General features: G+C 39.4%; 1 protein-coding gene across 3 annotated transcripts in view; it reads right to left on the reverse strand.

The window, feature by feature from the left end:
* LOC124113416 (probable ATP-dependent RNA helicase DHX58) overlaps positions 1-13,328 on the reverse strand; it is a 40,264-nt gene extending 26,936 nt beyond the window's left edge. The window contains exons 1-8 of one of the 3 annotated variants that reach the window (XM_048402579.1): positions 12,867-13,328; positions 8,447-8,622; positions 6,752-6,883; positions 6,087-6,428; positions 3,165-3,221; positions 2,867-2,929; positions 1,853-2,023; positions 782-982 (exon numbers count right to left, since the gene is read on the reverse strand). In XM_048402579.1, the coding sequence (XP_048258536.1) occupies positions 782-982; positions 1,853-2,023; positions 2,867-2,929; positions 3,165-3,221; positions 6,087-6,428; positions 6,752-6,883; positions 8,447-8,594 (1,114 nt within the window). In that variant the 5' untranslated portion in view covers positions 8,595-8,622; positions 12,867-13,328. Of the gene's footprint in view, positions 1-781; positions 983-1,852; positions 2,024-2,866; positions 2,930-3,164; positions 3,222-6,086; positions 6,429-6,751; positions 6,887-8,446; positions 8,623-12,866 lie in introns of all 3 variants that reach the window. The other 2 variants (XM_048402580.1, XM_048402578.1) reach the window with 2 other exon arrangements.
* Positions 13,329-18,388: the final 5,060 nt, after the last annotated feature.

Genomic DNA, 18,388 nt, shown 5'->3' on the forward strand with positions numbered 1-18,388 from the left:
ATACTACTAATTACGTCATAGGGTATTGTCCCGTGTTTGAAATGTTTTTGGTACTGTATTCTAAAGGTAGGCCGACAGACTGTAACGAACCAGAACAAATATGTTCAGGAGAAGGCGGCTGTTTAAAAATGACATGGTCAGTTACCGCCAGATTCAAACATTAGTTCCCTGAGAACGGGAAGACCCAGTTGGAAAAATGCTAGTTACAAATGAAACCCAAAGACATGAAAGTTGTCGAACCGAGGTGAAAAAACAGGCGAGCGAGCCTGCACGTTTGCTGTTTCATTTAATCTCGGTCTCCAGTCTCAAAGAGTTGTTTGGAAAATGTATATGCATGAATTTCGCCTAATATCCTGTCCATGACGATACACAAGAGCAGAAAGGGAATTCCATCACCTGCAATATTGGGAATCCCTAACATTCCCTATAAAAGTAGTCCGCCTCAGTGGGCATGGCTTATTTTTTTTAAATCATTGGGAAATAAATGCAATAATACGTTACCAATTCAGCTAATCAGAAATTGTAATGAACACAACAATAATTTAATCATATGGACATACAAAATGTATTTCACTTGTCACTTATCTAGGTTAAGATGAAAATGGAAACCTTTTTGTAACAATGTCTGTCCAAAAAGTATAAAAATAACTTTCCAGTAACATTTGTTCCTCAATCTCTGTTTTTTTAAGGAAGTCGTTCAATAAGTTACATATCGCCTACCATCAGCTTCAGCTTCTCTTGTTTGTTAAGGAAGTCGTTCAATAAGTTACATATCGCCTACCATCAGCTTCAGCTTCATCCTGCTTTTCAAGATGGTCTTTGACGATGTAGAGTGCCACTCTTGTCTTGCCTGAACCGGTAGGGGCACAGATGATGGTGTTACGGCGTTTTACTGCATTCTCAGCCAACTCCAGCTGGTATCGGCGGAGGTTGAGATCTAGTGGATCATCTTTGGCTGTATCAGCTGAGTCTTTCTCATCATCTGAGGCAAACACAACTAATCTTGATACAAAATATTCTCTTCTTGAGGGGGTCTAACTTTGGATGGAGATGATTTACTGACAAATTTAATCAGGTATATCAGGTATTTGGATGGCATTTAGATGTGAGATGAATACGAGAGAGAATGTGTTTATTATGAGGAACACACATGCATATCAGCATGATATGATCCAGAGTTTCACTTTCATTCTCAGCTTAAAAAGAAGAATTGTAAATGTGAGGCTGAGATGGAGCTTGGACAATCTTCTATGAAAATGCTTTGTAATCACAATAATAATGCCATTTACAATGCCCCAAGTTCCATTTACCAAGTGAACGCTCATGTCGCAACTTAACGATTACTCTGGAAAATAGATCTGTGTGCACTCGATTTTCATTCTCAGCTCCCTGGGAAGTATACAACCCAAACTGCCATTACCATCTCATCCTTCTGAGTACCAGTAGCATATTTTGAACAAAGTCAGCCACCATGTGCTTCAATGTGCTTCATTGTGCTTCAATGTGCAGGACCCAAGCCCTAGAAATTCTCGGGGATCAAACTGCTAAACATGGTCATCCATCAAACTACTGCTGAATTATGGCACCAATTTGGTGTCTAACCATGTCAACACACAAGATGGCGCCATGTGCTCGAATTATACGCAACAAAGCATTGGCCCCCTCCCCCTCAAATGAAGGTATTGTGTATGCCCTGAGGATGTGCTTCCGGATTGCTTTACAGACAGGGTATGTAAATTAGCATCCATTGTGAAGGTTTTCACAGGGGGGTCGACTTACATGGAGTCACTCTATGGACGGCGATAAACGGTAGTGACTGGCGGACAAGAGTGTTAGGTCCATGTCGTCTTACCCTCATCATCTTGTTTTTCTTCATCAGAGAACTCTGGGGCACTGCCGTCGTGATTCGATGGCTCACTTGTAGCATGACTGTGGGGCGGACCATCTGAGGGAGGATGCAGCATGCTTTCAAGATCTCGCAAGCGATCTTCTCGGGACATCTCCACAGGGGCTACATAAACATCTGCAACCAAATACGTAAATCATATAGTTTCGTCTGATCATAGGTTTTCGGACATCATACGTTTTTGACGGCCATGTTTATCTTGATTATTCGCGCTATAACAAGGGGTATGGCATCACAGAGACTTTGTAAATACCCAGATGATGGCTTGTTTTTTAGATAAAGTTATCTTGCATAAATGAGTGAGATGTTTTAAAGTTGTTCTTGTGATTTGTGAGAAAACCTTGAATGTCCGTAAACCCATAACACAGGGATAGTCCCATTTTTAGTGAATTTGTGTTTGGTCCAGGAGGCTCAGCTAGAAGAGTCCATATGATAAAACTAAACTCTGCTCAAGATGACACTGAGACATCTGTCAAACACACTTAAACTTGAAATAACTTCTTTGATAGGCATTTAGAAGTAGGAGTACTAAGTAAGGATTAGATTTATGGATGAACAACTTCTTTATTAAAATTAAGAGCGACGTTTCAGTGTAGATTCTAACACCATTATCAAGCAAACATCGCTCTTACTTGTAATAAAATAGTTGTTCATCCATAAATCTTATCCTGACTTAAAATTGAAAGTTTTCACCACAGATACAGAGACCAAATATTGGTGAAGTGAGAAAATGTTGCTTAATGCCACAATCAGCAATATTCCAGCCATATCACAAGGGCCTGCAACTGATGAAGTCTTTAGTTTATGTATTCTGCCACAGAATCCCCCCATAAACCAATAAGTAGCTTCGTATCCAATCAATGAAATGGCATTTCAAATGAAATTCATGTTGGTATTCAAAAACATTTTGTTCCATAGTATAAAATGCCCGGCATCTAACAAAACAAAGTCACAATCTACCTTTAGGATTAGTTTGTGAGACTGATGATGCCAGGCTTTCTGCTCCAGTGGCTATTGAGGAATCTAAAAAGTATAAACATATGACTGCTTAAGTCAACAAATATAGTAATTAAAGTAAGTATGCTATTCTTTATAAAAAAGTTGTTTTCCATAATAATACTCCTTGTCATGCTAGTCTAACACAAAAGAGAATATATATATAATTAACTCCTAATCATTAAATTATCAGTGATATGACAATGACATTTGTCATTGCTTTTGTTTTCTTGTATGAAAAAAATCGGGATCTGCTACAAACCATCATCATCATCATCACCACCATCATCATTGTCATCGTCATCACTACAAGACTCATCTGAAATATAAGAGTGAGGTGAATGAGTGAGTGAGTGAGTGAGTAAGTGAGTCCCTTAAATAGTGTCATCCAATTTACAAGGTATGTTCTGGAGAACTATCGCCGGGAACATGAAATGTTCGCTGGGAATACCACTGGGAGCATTCGTGTGAACGCCGAGTGCTTCGCGGATTTTGTAGTTCATGAAAATCGTGCGGCACGTGAAATTGCCTATGTATAACCAAGCTTTGTGAAAATAAAGTCTGTTCGAAAAACACTGCGTAACAAGGTAACCAAGTTGTGAGCGTATGTTTGAATCTCCAGAAATGGAGTCATGACAGAACGATGTGTTATCCTGAAACAAACCACACCTTGTTCTTTGTTGTTCTGTGTGGTTTATTGCACAGCTATCCCATATTAGTATATCAAGTGTATATCACAGTTATCGAGTGTATATGACAGTATCATGACCAAGGAATTCCATATCCATTATCTTTATAAAAGTGTGTGCTCACCAGTCCTTCTTTTATGCCCTTAAAGCTGAGCGCAAGGCAGAGTAACAACAAGTGCCTTATTTTACTGTTTCTTGGTTTGACGTGGCCAGGGATCAAACCACTGACCTTCCACTCTCTGGGCAGACACTATCTACTAGACCCCGGAGGCTGTCTTGATTTCAATCATGTAGTATGGGATGATAGCAGTTTATTGAATATTGTATGCTTTTTTCACAAACTTACCTCTGCTTGACATCATCCTCGATTCTCAACTGTATTTTATCTCAATCCAATTAGAATAAATACCTGGACCGAGTCGCTACAAAAGCCTCGTTTTGAATCTTATTTAAATAACATGTGGCTAAAAGTAGCCACTCAATCAAATTCTACGAACCTCTTTGGTCATATGGACAAGGCGTTCGACCTCGGATCAGAAGGTCTGAGTTTCAAATCTCATCATGGGACTCAGAAGTTATACGGCTGCTACACAGTGTTATGTATTTCTGTGCTGCTTCACTACCTGGGTGAGAGGTGTTTAGCACGTAATTATATGATTATCTGACAATGTTACCAAGAACGAAAATGCTGTTATGAACTGGTCATGACTGTCATCACAACTTGATAAACTGACCACACTTGACGTGGAACTTGGTGACAAGCACTCAATCTAGCACTCAATTACAGTGTAAGAAATTGGCATTAGTCCTATAGTACTTGCAAAACTGCCCAATAGTTAAGGTACCATAAGGACTTGTAGAAATTTGTCATTTTTAAGGATGTAGCTATATCATAATCATTTTAGTCTGGTTCAAAATTATTATGAATTTTAATGTTATATTCAAGGAAGCATACATAAAATATCAATATTGACAAGTGTTAAAAATTGAGGTATGGTCAAAGGGAAGCAACTCTTCTTCAATTCTAGAAGTTGCAAATTAGAGTCATCTCCCTTGATTATGGAGCCGACGACTTTTCCTGATATATGTCAGAAATGAGTGCAAAGGAGAAAAGGTTGATTCTACAGCTCCATGATGAAGGCATCACTGATGCTGCTACATTAGCAAAGAGCACAGATACTCCTCTTTCTACAGTGTATAGAGTTAAGAAGAATATTGAGAATGGTTCAGGAATTGAGCACAGAAAAGGAGCGTTTGGTGATCGTGTGAAACTGGGTATTTTGGCTTCTAAAAACAGAAGGGCGAGTATCTCAAATATCCAACATGAAATGGTAAATAGAGGGACAGTAATTGTATCCAAATCTACAGTAAAAAGAAATTTGATTGAACTTGGATGGGAAAAAAAAAGAAAGGAATTGCCTCTCCGCTCTTGAAACAAGAACACAAGGATAGACATGTAGAGTGGTGTTTGGCGCATGAAACCTTTGACTGGAACAGTGTTATTTGCACAGATGAGAGCTCTGTATTGGTGTATCCTAACAATGTTAAAATGTGGACAAAATGTCATTCCGTTCCATTGTACCAGAGACCAAAGTACAGTCCGAAGTTTCATGTTTGGGTAGGGATATTTTCACTTGTAACGACGCCCATGGGGGTCTTTGAAGGTAATTTAACCAGTGAAAGGTATACAGACATTTTGAAAGCTCACCTGATCCCAAATGCAGATGTTTTTTATAGAAATACTTGGATTTTGCAACAGGATAATGACCCCAAACACACCGCAAGACATGCGCGGCAGTGGTTTGAGGACAACAATGTGACCGTTTTGGACTGGCCTAGCTACAGCCCGGACTTAAATCCTATAGAAAATGTGTGGGGACTCATAAAGGAGTCCGTGAACCAAAAGGGCTTGACAAAAGTTGATGGCCTGAAGCGCAAGGTGGTGCGATATTGGAACTCTCTCACCAACGAGACTCTAACCTCTCTCATAGGAAGTATGCCCAATCGTATAAAACTGTGTTTGGAAGCAAATGGTGGTCTGATAAAATACTGATGTTATTGTGATGTGATTAAAGAAGGTTTGTGCTCACTTAAAATATGTTTTATTTGGGGGGGGGGGGGGGGGGGGGGGGGAATTTTCATATTTACAATTTTAAAGATTTTTCAATTCTCAATAATTATGACTCATAATTAGTATAAGGACTAGTAGACTAAAACAGTTAGTCTCTTTTTGCTGCAATTAGCACTTTGTTATGTATGTCAATGTGCAGCGAACCTGATGTGACAATAAACTCCAATATGTGCAGACATAAATGTGACACTTTATTAATGTGGGAAATGGACCCTTGCATTTGTCCAACAATTTCATGCTTGCATTTAATTCATGATTTACAGTAACCAGCAGTGTTACAGCACTGGCTGTTGATATGTTGAAAAATAACAGTGAATTGTCTCTCAACATCAGTGTTGTTATTTGTATATTATCATATACTCACTGTCATCATGTCTTTCCGGGTCTAGTTTGGCATGCAGTCTTGGGTTGTTGTTGTGCAAAACGTCCATGAACTTAACTGGCCAGTGTGGATCTTTCCTGCGCATGCATCGAAACATGTGACGGCATGCATGATTTGCACCTCTTCTATCCTCTATTGCATTTATCTCCTCCTCATCTCCACTGTTGAGTATTGGAACAAGGTCCATAACTATTTCTGATGGAATTATTTTTTTCACCAAATCGCCTTGCAGCAGTTTCAGCAAGAGATCATACTTTTCAGACGCCCGATCCATGTCTTTATTTTCAGCCCGATCATCGAGAATGTTGATAAAGTGCTTAAAACCTGAAATTGATTACTTTCAGTTAAAATAATATAGTAAGAAAAAAGGAGCCATGAATAATGTATGTCATTACATGACTTGAATAAGCAGTAAACTATTTACTTTGTCATGATACAATACATTACATGTCTCAGTATTAAGGTCACTAATAATATATGATGCACAAAACCTAGACACTTGAAGGAGACCTTATTTCCATCCCACAGAGATCCAACCTACAGAATTCTAACACTGATGGGAGTACACAAATTATCATTTATACAAAGTTTCAGCTTTCTGAAGCTTGTAGGTTCATTGAAGAAGTTCCTTAAGGTTTTTAACATACCAACTTCTCTCAGTGCCAGTAGAAAGAATGGCACCCGTTCCTGGGGGTCCTTCAAAATTGCCTTCACCAACTTCTTTGCAGCTTTTGACCTCTTTCCATAATTTTGTAGACCTTCAATTTCTTCTTTTAAGTCTTCTGGAATGAAAGGCCTTTACTTAATTAATGCGAATGGGCAAATGAGTGAAGATTGTCTTATACTACCAGCAACATGCAAACTACAAAAACAGGGTACACACTCCACACATCACGGTGCAAAGTCCATTCATCAGAGTACACACTCCACACATCAGGGTACACACTCCACACATCAGGGTACATATTAAAAACATCTGAGTACACACTCCACACATCAGGATACACACTCCACACATCAAGGTACATATGTAAAACATCTGAGTACACACTCCACACATCAAGGTACATATGTAAAACATCTGAGTACACACTCCACACATCAAGGTACATATTAAAAACATCTGAGTACACACTCCACACATCAAGGTACATATTAAAAACATCTGAGTACACACTCCACACATCAAGGTACAAAATCAACACATCAGGGTACACGCTCCACACATCAGGGTACACACTCCACACATCAAGGTACATACTCCACACATCAGGGTACACACTCAACACATCAGGGTACACACTCCTGACATCAAGGTACACACTCAACACATCAGGGTACACACTCCACAAATCAAGGTACACATTAAACACATCAGGGAACACACTCCACACATCAGGGTACACACTCCACACATCAAGGTACACACTCCACACATCAAGGTATACACTCAAAACATCAGGGGAAAAATTAAACACATCAGGGTACACACTCCACACATCAGGGTACACAATACACACATCAGGGTACACACTCCACACATCAGGGTACACACTCCACACATCAAGGTACACACTCCACACATCAGGGTACACACTCCACACATCAAGGAACACACTCCACACATCAGGGTACACAATACACACATCAAGGAACACACTCCACACATCAGGGTACACACTCCACACATCAGGGTACACAATACACACATCAGGGTACACACTCCACACATCAGGGTACACAATACACACATCAAGGAACACATTAAACACATCAGGGCACACACAAGGCAAAATAATTACTGATTGTCATTTATGGAGTTAACATCGGTTCTTGCCAACTGTTGAAAATGTTTCCCATTTAACTCATCAATCGAGACTGGTTGTTAAACTTCGTTCCACAAAGCGCCATTTTGGTCTCGGAGGTATCAAGAATATTTTTTTATGAACTAATTGTATATAACATCAAGTTCAACAAATGTATGATGTCCAATGTATGAAAAAGAATTTTATTGACCTGAAATATACATATAAATTGTTTACATCTTTTAAGATTTTGCAAACACAGATCTACATTTTAAGTCTCAATTACGAGGGGCCGTGAAACGTGCTTGCATGTTATGTAGGGAGACTTTATGTTTCAAAGTTTATATTTGTAATTAAATACATTAATCAATACTCATTTAACAGTTACTTTACTTGGCTTGATTTTTGTTTTATGTTTTTACTTTTCTATTCATCAACTGTCGAACAAATGAAAGAAAAACTGATTTTCTAATTGTCACTTTTTGCTTGGATAAGGTGAATCTGTAAACCTAGAATATAACAAATGTGTCACCTTACCTGGTAATTTAATTTTATCGATGATAAGTGATGGATCAAGATATTTCTCAAATGTGTCCATCATGATCTCTATCATGAAAACTTGATCCTCCAGTGTTGGTCCCTTCTTCTTCAAATCTTCAGGAACAGCAGCAGCAGCAGCAGCCATAGTGTTGTCTTTCTGGTTGAAGCTGTGTCTGCAACAAATTCATTGAGAAATACAAGGAATCATATGACTTGAAGCCAATGGTCATGAGTTGCATATTTAACAGCTATGAAGGATGTGACACTGGGAGTGGATGCTGATAACAAATGTGCCCCAAGGGAACAGGACCACCACTGAGACACCACACACCACCACTGAGACACAACCACCTTGGTCACACGGTGTTATGGTACACTGATGGTGGTGCTCAGGGCCACCACACACCACCACTGAGACACCACACACCACCACCGAGACACCACACACCACCACTGAGACACCACACACCACCACCGAGACACCACACACCACCACTGAGACACCACACACCACCACCGAGACACCACACACCACCACTGAGACACAACCACCTTGGTCACACGGTGTTATGGTAGACTGATGGTGGTGCTCATAGGCCACACTCCATTATGGTCTGTCAGTTTATTACATCTACCGCAACCATGCTGCATTTACATATGCCTGTTTTGCCTCTGCAGATTCTATAAATGGGTCACCCAGATTCTGTGTCAGATTATAAGAATGTCTTTGTGACTTTGTGACATGGGCAGTTTTGCACTCCCCCTTTTCCAAAATCCTGGAACCAACTCTGAATATTATCAGAAGATGTGTTTGTGCTGCATTGAGATTTATCATTGAGGCCTACCTTAAGAATACAGTACCACAAACTTTTCAAACACGCAACAATACCCTATGACGTAATTTGTAGTATTTTGTTGCCAGTCACACCAGCGAAACAATGCCCTGTGACGTCAGGGGTAATCGAGTGTGCATAAGCTCCTCCCAGTGATCTACCATCTCTACACGAAATGTCATGGAATATGCCAAGCGCTGTGGAGAGTTTTGAATATTTGTTTACTGAATATAGCCTGCGGCGGCGCATTAATATATAGCAAGCGCTAGTTTACGAAAGCACTTTTATTTTTTATATATTTTTATTTCGTATTTCTCGTAATTCAAGTGGCCAAAAGGGTTATAAATGGGAACTAATATACATATATTATTTTTTCGGTGCATTAATTTTCATTATTATGCACAAGAATGTAGTTTATTAGGGATAATATATTGGCGCTGAACACATCCAAATGTCGCGTCACATATATACATATATTACATAACTGCATGTCAACTATACTTCCAAGTGATAATTATTATATGACATGCATATATTGTCATTATGTGCTGTTGATATTGACTTGATACTTGCTGTCAATGCAACTTTACCTAATCATTTCAACAAAATAATATTTTGGAATGTACAAACATTTAAAGAAAACAAGAAGGTTTGAGTGAGAAGTGTTGATGTGATACGTTTCTCTATTTCTCTATAGCACTACCATCAGTCTACCATAACACAGTGTGACCGATATTTCGTCTTTCCTTTCTGTCATTTAATGAGGTAATTGTAAATCTATGGGAGAGAATGTTCTAAGATGGAATAACTTGTGCCAAATCCATTTCATGAGAATAAAATTTGTTTAAAATAATTGTGATTTCTAATGATTGTTTGTTTGTTTGTTTGTTGTTTAACACCACACTCAGCAATATTCCAGCTATATGATGGCTGTCTGAAAAATAATCGAGTCTGGACCAGACAATGCAGTGATTGACATCATGAGCATCGATCCACGCAATTGGGATTGATGACATGTATCAACCAAGTCAGTGAGACTGACCACCCGATCCCGTTAGTCACCTTTTATGACAAGCATAGTCGGGTAAAAATCTCAAAACCGACAAATTTTCTGATATCAACTTGCAAAAATAAAAGTGTCCCTAATATAATTTTTCTCTTGATATTAGAGAATATGATACTTGAGAAGTACTTTCTATTTCAATGCAGTGCAGTGATGTGTTTAATTAATTAGAAAATAATTAATGAATTAGCCTAATCTGCTAGGACATTCAACTCCGTTACGGATCACAAAATGGAAAGTAATTTTAATAGCGCTAGGTTGCTTTGAAATATAAAATCGTATTCAGCAATTAACATTAAGTGTGAATACAATTCAGTGTTAAACAAATGCAAACTGGCTAAATAAAATGTATGATTGGACATTTGTAAGTGCTCGCTCCATATTTCAAAAGTTTGCCTAGACAACAAAGTCATTTACATGAAAGACGGTATCCAAAATATAGTATTTTTCATCTTTTGTCACAACATATATTATCATTAGTCCTAATCTAAAGTTAAAACTCATAAAAACAACAAAGTTTTTCGTCAGTTGTCAAAAGAAGTCATCTATTAAAAAAATCCTGACGTAACAGAGTTGAGTTTGTTGTAACGGAGTTGTAACTCATATATTTTGTTATTGCTCTCTAGCATAAAATAACAACCTTTTCATCCCTTTTGAGATGAAATGTGAAAATACATGCACTGTGTTGTGTTACTTGTCAGGACTTTGGTACTCATGGTTTATGAGCCAGTTACTGCAGTAATGGCATACAAAAGTGGGTCTACTAAATTACTAATGTTCAACCCTTTGTATAGACGTTGAAATAAATAAGCACAAAGTTGCTTAAAATGCCATTTTAGATCACTATAATATATTATAAAACTTCAAGATCAAATTTCAGATCAATCATATCATCAACACTGTCAGAAAATATGTTGTTTATACATGCATAATGAAATTGCTTTCTGCAGCCAAAACACAATAGCCAGGCACTCCCATCAATGTAAAAGACAACAGTTCTGTCTTCAATAATTAGTCCACTGTCGGAAAGAGCGCTATCAATAGAATCAAATCCACATTTTGCACGGGTCCTAACATCTTGTTCATCCAAAACATCAGAGCAGTCTGAGTGACTATTTAAAAAAAAAGTTCTTACTCCAGACTGTGGGAAAATTATTTGTCAGGTATAGGGTTAAAATAAAATAAAATATTCGTGAAGAACAAAGCTATGTACTGACAATAACTATCGAAATTGTGCAGATGCACAAATTTTTCCTCTCCGTTACGCTGTACAGCATTACAGAGTTGAGTGTAACGGAGTTGAGAAACCTTACTATAAATGGCTTATATCCCAGCATGCTTTGCTTTTTATGGAAATTAAAATACTCACTGCTAACATGGTCTTGCTAACCAATTTCTCTTGGAAAAGTGAAGGAAATTAGAATGAGATATAGATCTATAGACAGTGTAACAGAGTTGAGGCTTAGAAAACATACTGTACTTAACAGACATATCTTGATGTCATTGGCTTGAACATTGTACATAAATGTGGCATCTATCTATCACCAGCAGATGAACTTCATACACATGTTGCCAAAAGAGGAAGCGTATGAGAGTTATCTCCCATAGCACAGTTATTTTTTTAGTATTGGTACGTTGTAACGGAGTTGAGTGCCTTTTGAGGGACATCTTTTTTTTCTTATTTATTTTTTTTTCAATTAGGTTTTAGATAATAATGATAGGATACATGTAATTAATGTTCATTTGAGAGTGTGAAAAACAAAATTTGTTACATTTTTAGAATATTTAGATATAGATTAGGTATTATTTTTTATTCTGGTCCAGCTGAGGGACAGCCATGTTTTTAGTAAATCCAGAAAATATTTGCTTATAAACAAACAAATATTAACTTGAAAGTACATTTTTTTAGCATTTTACATTTGAAGAAAGGTAATCTACTTGTGAATAGTCTTGAAAAGGAAATCAAATATTTTAAAATACATTTCTGCAAACAAACTACTGATGTACAGGTCAAGTGGGAAATTGTTACGGTGTTGAGATTTTCACCCAGTCGCCTTTTACGGCAAGTATGGGTTGTTGAAGACCTATTCTACCTCGGAATCTTCACGGGTGATTTCTAATGATACACATGAGGAATACTTGAACACTGCAAAGATAGATGCAGATGTATAAATGTCGATAGTAAGGTTGCAATACACATTTCAAACATATTTAATTAAATTTATGATTAATATATCTCGGGATGATAGGTTTTCGGACATCATATACGTTTACGGACGGCCATGTTTATCGCGCTAAACGGGGGGGGGGGGGGGGGGGGGGTGGGGGGCTGAAGAGAAAGTTGTCTTAAATAAGTGAATGAGATGTTTTACAGTTGTTCATGAGATTAGAGAGAAAACTATGTTTCTTAAATGTCCGAAAACCCACAACGCAGGGATAAGTGATAAATAAGTGTAAATATGTAACATGAGTGAGCATGATAATAATCATAACTATCACAAATGTGTATAACTGGTCTCACCTATGAGTAAGTAATGACAACTTCTAAGCCGCTGGAGACAATCGTGTTCACAGTAGCTGTCCCAACAGGCCAAGCTGTTGATCACGTGGATGGCCGGTTCCCAGTTTCGCCGTTCTGAGATGAATTCGTTCCAGGTGTGTCAGCCTTATTTATATGCAACCTTACCATTACGTGGCTGACGTGATCTGATAGGGATTTCCTATCATGCACTTCTCGGAACTTCCAACTTTCGGTTTCGCTTTGTTTAGCGACGATCCTGATATGCAATGTCAATATTTTCCTGGAAAATCCCACGTATTCTCGGCTAAAAATAGAAACACGTACTTGGACAGACGGCAACATGAGCTCAAACGAGAAAAAAACCAATTAAAGTAGTAGTTGCAGGAATGGATGTGTCCTAGGTCTAGGAAACAGAAAGAATAAACCAAGAAGAAAACTTGATCTAGGCAAGCCTTGCATGGTCGAGTGCTCTGTCATGTTGAGATTTTCGTCTGCTTGCTTTAAAGGGAAGTAACTCTTGTAGGTCAAGTCTAAACTGGTATCCGGTGTCAGAGAGTGGCATTTCCCCCCTAGCCTAATTTCCCCCGGAAAACTGGCTATATAGCCATACTTCCCACGGAAAGCACGCTATATGGCCATATTTCCCACCCGGAAAATACACTATATAGCCAATTTTCCGCTTTGGAGTCGGATTTTCCCCATAATTAAACATATGTCTATTATCAAAAGTACCTATACAGTTGGCTTATGGAGTAATTTACAAGAGAAACCATGATTAAAATCTTGTGCTTTTTTGCGCCATACATTCTTAATTTTAATAAATAGAGGATAGTTCATTTCGACAGTGAGATATGGCGGATCTGTCACTCGACAGATCAGATCAGCCTTTTATCACTGACGAAATGAAATGTTTTATTTATTATATATTTATTTAGTAGGGTATGTGTTGTTGTTTTTAATTTATATTTTGTTGTGTATTTGAGATAAATCAGCGAATCTAAAATCTTCCAACTGTCTTCAGTAACAATACGTCACATTGCTAGTTGAAACACACTTTGCTAGATGATTTCTATCAGGTCTGCACTGTAAACTTGAACGGCAGTCGTTTTCCTTAACATGGTTGCAGTGCCATATCACTTTTCTGTCATCGAGAATCCCCTGTCTCTCACTGCCAAGTATATTATAAAGTATATTTACAACGTATATAGCGCATATATCTGTGCGTGCTCATGGCGTTTCTTGCCACGATCAGAGGTCCGTATATTTTGCATTCCAGAACTTCCCAGCTACATGTGAAATATGCAACCAAAGCTGCCGGTCAGGCGCTAGAAGATTACCCATTCACATTACCATTACCACATTAACTCCTTGGTACCAATTTACTGTTTGTGGACAGAGGCATGCATGAACAAGATCACTTGCCAAAGGTGACGCCGCAAGTTTTTCAACTCGTGTTTCAGTGGAAGATATATACGTGAGTACTGTTTCCGTCATCTGTTCATTTACCAACTGATGAGCGGATTCTGTTTAGTGCACAGGGTTGTGAACTGCAGGCTATGCTTGCGACAACACTTTTAGGACCTGTCCTAATGTACAGAGTACGATTTCTCGACTCGCAACACGCTACAACCTTACGGGTACCACAAACGACCGTCCACGCACCGGAAGACCTCGAGTCACCACAGCAGCTCAGGATCGCTACATCCGGGTCCTCCATTTACGTGATCGTACTGTTACAGCTGAGCGCACAGCGGCCAGGGTATCGGATATCGAAGGATATCGGGGCAAACAGTACAGAAAAGACTGAGAGAGGTTGGACTGAGAGCCCGGAGACCCTACTTCGGGAACGTGTTATGACGTCAGCATCGCGTCCAACGTCTCCGCTGGTGCAATAACATGTCGGCCTTGAACTTACGAAACTGGAGGCGCATATGGTTCAGCGATGAATCTAGGTTTCTTCTACAGAGACGGGATGGACGAAACAGAGTTTACAGACGGGTCCATGAACGTTATGCGTGTACGTCAACCTCAAACTCTTTAGGAGTTAGCTACATTTCTTCAGCAGGAGTGGAGGAGAATTCCTCAACCAGTTATACAGCGTCAGATCCAGTCCATGAAGAGGCGGGTCCGAACTGTTATTCGTGCACGTGGTGGACATAACAGGTACTGACGCTTCTGTGGACGCTTCTTTAATAGTGCATATTGTGTTGCTTTATGTTATGCATGTATGTTCTGTGTGTATGTTTTTATGCCTGGAGTGTTATGTAAGTTTGCATGGAGTGCTATGTATGAGTGCAGATATATGTGTTGGTCTGTAATTGTATTGTTCGTAATGAGTGTATGTATACTCTTTTCACTTCAAATATAATCCAAATTTCCCTCGGGGTAATAAAGCTTTATTCTAAATAACACTAACGGGGTTCGAACCTGGGACCTCTTGCTCTTCAGCATGATAAAGGCAAGAAGTTCGCTTTTGCCATTGCTGTTTGATCAATGTTTGTTAAATGGTGCAGTAGGTTATGTTTTTTAAAACTGCATTGAAAAATCTGAGGGATATAGGGGAAATTCTGCTATATAGCCATACTTCCCCCTTGTGGTAAGGGGGGAAATCTGACTCTAAAGCGGAAATATGGCTATGTAGTCATTTTTCCCCGGGGAAAATTTAGCTATATAGCCCTTTTTCCGGGGGGAAATTAGGGTATATAGCCCCTTTTTCGGGGGGAATTTAGGCTAGGGGGGAAATCCCACTCTCTGACACCGGAACACGTTCGATCCGTTTTACAGCGGCAGAGTACCTGCTGTTTGCGATAATCTAAACACAACGTTTATATAGTGATTTAGACTCTATATCCCATACACTGATGTATATGCTTATAACTTTATACATTTTATTGTAATTTACAAAGGTGAAGCAAAACAATGTATGATCAGGCGTAGGATTACACGTAGTACATTTATGATTGAAGATTTTATCTCCACAAAGGAAAGTGATTTTTGCGTATCCCGTGATATCATAGAACCTATACAAAATGAAATCAGGTGTATAAAAGGGGTGTGTGTGGCTACCCAACGTAAAACCATACTCAATCAATCAAACAACAATGTCACCGGACCTCGCCACCCGGTCTATAGGACGACTGCCTCATTGTGCACCAAATCTAAAAAACGTCGTGTCTGTAGGGGTTGTATCGCAGACAGTTAATATATCTTACATGTTCTGCATGTTCCATTTACAGCGAACATTTCAGGAGTGAGTGAGTGAGTTGGTCTAACGCCGCGTTTGGAGAGTACTGAGTTACATCACGGCGTACCACCTTAGGGTGGAAAGCTAACCTCATTAAAATACATGTATATTCCTCCCATACGATAACGCTCTGTGAGGATCTTATAGGACACCCCGTGTGAGTCTAGCTCCTAAATGCTGAAGTTAATCCTTAATAATTGTAAATTCTTAAAACATATATACAGTAAACTACGGTTATAACGAACTCAAAGTTCGTTATAACCGTAGTTCGTTATAAGTACATATGCAGCATGACTACAGCAAGTAGTCGGGACCAAAAAGTAAGTTCGTTATATCCGTGAGTTCGTTATAGGCGTGTTCGTTATAACCGTAGTTTACTGTATATATTTTGTATGAGTTAAAATAAGGAATTGCATCAGTCACCATTTAGCTCAGTGATTTGTTAATTTCGGAAATGCCCTCCATTGTCTACCATAAAACGTTTTGAAAACTTAACTGAGGCCTTGAATTTTGTAACCTTGATCAAACAACTTTGGAGCAAGCGTTGCATGTCCCTCTTCCTAGAAACAGCATGCTCAATTGTACCTCACAAGTTGTGAAATGTAGACACCAAAGACTGGAGCTGCTGGAATATTGTTCGACATGAGGGGAAAGTTGAAGTCATCCTCTTGTCATACAGTCTTGTGGAGAATGCATAGATATAAATATGAAACAGATGAGGTCTTATTGGTCTCCTTTATTTTCTAGTTCAGGTGGGTAAATCAGTTGAAGGTAATTGGATACGGGATGGGAATTGAACGACATCTGATCATTGACACACCCGAAGCATTACTTAAACTTCTTGGCCAAATTCCCTTGTTTTGACTTTGCCAATCTGCGCAGAAATTACGATTTATATGAATAAAAAGAAACAGATCAGCAAGAAGGGGAGCATAATTGGTGCCGATTGCCTAAATGTCTTACCCCAACAACGTTACACAGATGTTATCAACGAGGAAGTCCAACACTTCACAGATTGTTTTCTCAGTATACTTCAGATGACATTTGCTTTCATGCTTGACAAATTGTCCCGTACCTCTGAAGACTGACTGACTGAGTATGGTTTTACGCCGCTTTTAGCAATATTCCAGCAATATAACGGCGGGGGACACCATAAATGGACTTCACACATTGTACCCATGTCGGGAATCGAACCCTGGTCTTCGGCGTGACGAGCGAACGCTTTAACCACTAGGCTACCCGACCGCCCCACACTTCTGAAGACAGATAATGTATCTGTGGTCACCATGATTAGTTTGTTTGTTTGTTGTTAAACGCCGCATTCAGCAATATTCCAGCGGTCCAATATATGACAGTTGTCGGAAGAGATTGGTTGGTTGGTTGGTTGGTTTGTTATTTAACGCTGCACTCAGCAATATTCCAGCTATATGGCGGCGGTCTGTAAATAATCAATATGGACCAGACAATCCAGTGACTGAGATCATGAGCTTCGATCTACGCAATTGAGATCGATGACATGCATCAACCAAGTCAGCGAGCCTGACCACCCGATCCGGTGGTTGACCCGTGAAGATCCTGGATAGAATAGGTCTTCAGGAAGCCATGCTTGCCGTTAAAAGACAACTATGCTTGTCGTAAGAGGCGACTAACGGAATCGTATGGTCAGGATGGCTGACTTGGATGATGCATGTCATGGTATCCCAGTTACGTGGATCGATGCTCATGATGTCAGTCCCTGGATTGTCTGGTCCAGACTCGGTTATTTACGAGATACCGCCTTTATATAGCTGGAATATTGCTGAGTGCGGCGATAAACAACAACAACAACAACAACATATAATGGCTATGTTTTTTGCGGGCTTTTCAGTGGCAACAACTACACACTTTTCATGGTGGGCAGCCAGACTTTGGATGACAGCTGACAGGGACAGAATGGGTGTATTCCAATTCTGCCTCTTTTTCAGTTTGTGCATTCTACCCATGACAGGGGACACGGATGGCCAAGTCGTCTAAGGCGCCGCGATTCGCTGTGCAGAGTTGCGTCCCTTGGACACGCCAGAAACCTATGACTGTGGGTTCGAATCCCGATTCGCCCCGATTATGTTTCTAGGTTTGTCAGCACAACACCCGTGCTCGTGGGTTTCACCGAAGTGTTAAACGTCTGAGACCTGCATCACTTCGGGCTTTCCTCCCACATTAAGCTGACACGCCGTGATATAACTGGAATACTGTTAAAAGCGGCGTTAAACCCAACTCACTCACTCACTACCCATGACAA

This window comes from Haliotis rufescens, unplaced genomic scaffold (genome assembly GCF_023055435.1).
Source record: "Haliotis rufescens isolate VD_foot unplaced genomic scaffold, xgHalRufe1.0.p SCAF_27, whole genome shotgun sequence".
Classification (NCBI taxonomy): domain Eukaryota; kingdom Metazoa; phylum Mollusca; class Gastropoda; order Lepetellida; family Haliotidae; genus Haliotis; species Haliotis rufescens.